Source organism: Lygodium microphyllum, chromosome 26, assembly GCF_053477565.2.
Source record: "Lygodium microphyllum isolate KBCC chromosome 26, Lygodium_microphyllum_v1.1.10, whole genome shotgun sequence".
NCBI lineage: Eukaryota > Viridiplantae > Streptophyta > Polypodiopsida > Schizaeales > Lygodiaceae > Lygodium > Lygodium microphyllum.
Genome location: NC_141160.1, coordinates 47,734,243 through 47,738,320, shown reverse-complemented (window position 1 = coordinate 47,738,320; position 4,078 = coordinate 47,734,243). Strand labels below are relative to the sequence as shown.

Here is a 4,078-nt window from a genome sequence, read left to right as displayed (position 1 = left end):
CCCCTTATGTTTTCTCACTCATTCTCCTCTCTCTCTCTCTCTCTCTCTCTCTCTCTCTCTCTCTCTCTCTCTCTCGTTCTCTCTTTCTTTTCCTTTCTTCTTCTCCCTCTCTTAGTTTCTATCTTTCTTTCTCTCTCTCTCTTTCTTTGTTACCCCTCTCTTTGTTTCTCTCTACCCCCTTATGTTTTCTCACTCATTCTTCTCTCTCCCTCTCCCTCTCCCTCTTTCTCTCTCATTCTCTTTTCCTTTTCCTTTTTTCTTCTCCCTCTCTCATTTCCTATCTTTCTTTCTCTCTCTCTTTGTTTGTTGCCCCTCTCTTTGTTTCTCTCCATCCCCTTATGTTTTCTCACTCACATTTCTTTGATGCAATATTTCTTGTAGAACATAGTTGACTAGTAGTATTAAGGAGCTACAAGAGGCTTAAATTTCAAAGGAGCAATATTGTCATATATTGAATCAATATTTCCTGAAAGATATTTCTCACTATCAACTTAAGAATGGTCTTATCTTCTGGCCAATCATTTGATATATTTTTCTGTAAGAACTATTCTAAGACTCCTGAAAGATTCTATTGGAAGAGATGATAAAGGTTGAAGGATTCCATTTTCAAATGTTCACCATGGCAATAAAATAAAACTCGTGCTCAAAAGATTACTCCAAGCATTACACAATTGTTAAGGAAAGTGGACTCATATCACCATTAGCGGCTTATGATTCTGTAACGAGTGGGAATAACTAGTATTAATTTATTTGTAGATAAGTTTAATAAAGTAGCCCATATTATCCCAACAAATACTCAATGCATGTCATCTCATTTTGCAGGGGAATTTTATGGATCTGCATATCTTCAAGCTACATCGTGTGTAAGAAACTGGACATGACAATATTATTTCGGAGAAAATAAATGGGGGAATATCTAGCCACACTCATATGAGTATATAGGATAGAAGAGGATTGTTTCCTTCATCATCATTTAGGAATAAATAATCCCCTTCATATTCTGCCTTCTTCTTCGTAGCTTTAATGGCTTCCACCTCTTTCTTTCTCCTTTGCACTCTCTTTCTCTCTCTTCTTCTATTTTGATATAATCCTATCTATAAGAGAGAAGAATGGTCAATTGTTGCGAATGGATTTTGAAGCCTTGGACTTGCCAAAGACTAGAATATTAAGCATTTCATTGCTATTTCTGAGCATGATTAATGAAGATTAAAGCTAGATGTAGCCCAAAAAACATGTCGTTATTTATAGCCCCACCGAAAAACCCTACCCTTAAAAAGGTGGCCAACATGAAAGCACAAACAAGATTTTTATGAGGACTCTTAAGAAAACTATGGAAGACAATCATACTAGTCAGGAGAAAAACTTGCATTCAATAATATGGTCTTTAATAGTGCATTGTGAGTAACTACATGGATGACTCCATCTAAGCTAACTAGGGTATGAATCCGATTGGTTTTATAGCATGCACAATTTAAGATATTGAAATATGGTGTTGTATTAAACAAGAACTATTCGGAAGCCAACACATTTTTGAGTCATGCAGAAAGTTTATTTACAACCACATTCAAACCTTGGAAAAGAGACCCACTACTTGCTATGTAGGAAGTAAAATGAATTGGATGCCATGGAATAAATTAAGTTTACTTATTCGACTATAGAAAAGTCTAGTCATGACATGCGTGTGGCATGGCCCTAATTATGGCATGGATGATGCATGAGAGCTTATAGCTGCACCTTCCCACCATCCCGTCCTAAAACTCATGGAAAGCAATTATAGCTGGTTTTGTGCATTTCCTCGAGAGATCCACCTTATAGAACATGCAAGAGACCACATGAACTCAAAAGAAAAAGTTTTACATTTAGTAAAATTTATCGGATTATGTTTACAAAAATATTTTTAATTATAAAATGAAAAAAATCCGTACGTTTAGTAAAGTAAAGTGTCATTAAAAAAACCTTATAACATATAAAAAAAATGGTAATTCTTAATATCATTTGAAAGCATGTTATGTAAATGATTTCTTATATAACGATCATTACACATGAATCCATGTAGACACGTGCGCACGCAGGGGAGAGAGAGAGAGAGAGAGAGCGCGGAAGCTTTGGGGGGTTGGATTATGTTCGTGGATGAATCTGACATGTGGTGATAAGTTGAATATACGGACGAATGTCGCCCTTTGTTTTATTTGTGGTGTATTTCGTATACAACACGGACTTAACAAACAAGAAAGGCGAAGACCTGTTGACGGCGGACTCCCACAGCTCCCTGCCATGAGGATCTAAACAAAGTCACTGTGGGAGAGCAAGTAGGCCTCCACGGCTTTGAATGTCTGGATCACCACGCCTTTGGCCTCCTCAGGGAATTGATGCGTATGTTGGTCATCGAGGGGGTCGTATTCACAGGAGTAATGGATAACACAGCTTTCCGCTCCAGCCTCCTTGATTTGCACCGTGTGCTGGTAGCTCTTGAAGAACCTCACCAAAAATCCCCCTTCTAGCATCACAGACTTGAGCTTGTATGCATGAGGGTCAACTTCCACGTACTTCTCTTTCACAAACGAAACTTCCGCCTGCAGCTTCTCCCTAGCATGCTGGATATGATCTGCACTCAAACAACATTGGAAACGGTAATACGATAATCGATGACCAGCAGTGCAGGTGCTGGTGGCCATGCGAGAGAAAAAACCAGCGAAGAGAGTTGGTCCGTTATGCGGATTAACTTATGATATGTTTGCGGTACAGATCACTGTGAATTGCACGATCTATGACACAGAGCTGCACGTACTGTGACTTTCACAGACTCTACTATAGTTTGCAAAGCTACACATCGATCAAATTACTCACTCTACCAGTGGCGTTTGCGTCGTTTTATAATCATGCAGTTATAGGGCATAGAGGACTGCCCGTTGTGAGGAATTCAACGAAAAACTAATGCCGAGCCGAGGTAGCGATACCTTTAGTGAAGATGAGGGTCCCGATGCAGCCGGGCGAGAGAGGTGAGGAATAGTCGACCGCTTCAATTAGGTTTGGGAGGGCCTTGGAGAGGCATTGAGGGGCGCTCTCATAGGCACCGCGCCACATCCTTTTGGCCGGCACCTTGCACTCGATCTCTACACTGAACGTCGACGGCGCCATTTCGGCTATATAAGGGCTTAATATGAATACAGGCACAGCTAGCTTACGGCCACAGTGTACTAGTGCGGCCAGCCGATCAGAGAAGGCAGATGGAAAGGACTGAGTGCGTTTGATCTCATGAAGCTACACGGGATCTCTATTTATATTTGATCTGTGGAGTCGAACTGCTGCGTCAGCAGTTTTATTATACGTATATACACATCGTTGGATCCCTTCAAGTCATTCCAGGCAGACGAAAAACGAGCCTCTACCTTTGACGATCGGATGGGCGGCTTTGACGTATTCAAAACTTTCGTGGCAACGTTCACTGGCTTAGTAAAATGAATATTGGCTCACGGCTTGCTTCTCGAATGCGCAACTTGTACCAAGCTAGTGGTTATATGATCAGCGTGCAACATCCACTAGCTCAAGTGGTCGTGCCATGGTGTGTTGAAACATAAGGTGAAGACGGTGGAGGCAACTTCTCTAATGGCACAAAAGTCATTATGGCTCCACTAGGTGGTTACAAAGATGGATGTGGTAAAGGAAGCATGTGTTTACTTGGGGGTTAAGGGTTTCGACACCCCTTGATCACAGGTCTCATTTCGAGCGAGCCTCTTTTATCCAATTAATGCAAGTCTCAATGTGGTCCCCATCTCTTAGGAGGCACACATTCAAACGGTGGATGGCAAAATGAAATCATGATCACTCACAACGCTATTTGGTAGTCCATGCAAATTAAATATCTCCCTGCTTACAGATGTTCAAGCAATATCTTAGGCTTTCAAGGTCTCTTTAATAGGAATGATGTGTGAAGCCTCGGTTCTCAACATATGTCATACTACTAAACTGGAGTTATAATGTTCTTGGATTGTCCCAAGAGTGATGATAAGATCAATGCTTATCAATTCCCATCTCATATGAGGGATATGTAGGGGGATGAAGTTCTCTTGATACACTG

At 40.8% G+C, this 4,078-nt stretch overlaps 1 protein-coding gene across 1 annotated transcript; it reads right to left on the bottom strand.

Moving 5' to 3' along the window:
- Window positions 1-2,027: 2,027 nt before the first annotated feature.
- LOC148013236 (norbelladine synthase-like) lies at window positions 2,028-3,258 on the bottom strand. Its single transcript, XM_087668071.1, has 2 exons — window positions 2,958-3,258; window positions 2,028-2,605 (listed from the first exon to the last, which is right to left on the bottom strand). Exons 1-2 carry the CDS (start codon window positions 3,136-3,138, stop codon window positions 2,283-2,285), a joined length of 504 nt encoding a protein of 167 aa, XP_087524197.1. The 5' UTR covers window positions 3,139-3,258; the 3' UTR covers window positions 2,028-2,282.
- Window positions 3,259-4,078: the final 820 nt, after the last annotated feature.

Excerpts from the sequence above, each read along its gene's own strand:
- LOC148013236 (XM_087668071.1), bottom strand. The coding sequence starts at position 3,138 with ATGGCGCCGTCGACGTTCAGTGTAGAGATCGAGTGCAAGGTGCCGGCC. Across the intron at positions 2,606-2,957 it reads GACCCTCATCTTCACTAAAG|ATCATATCCAGCATGCTAGG; the intron begins GTATCGCTACCT and ends GTTTGAGTGCAG.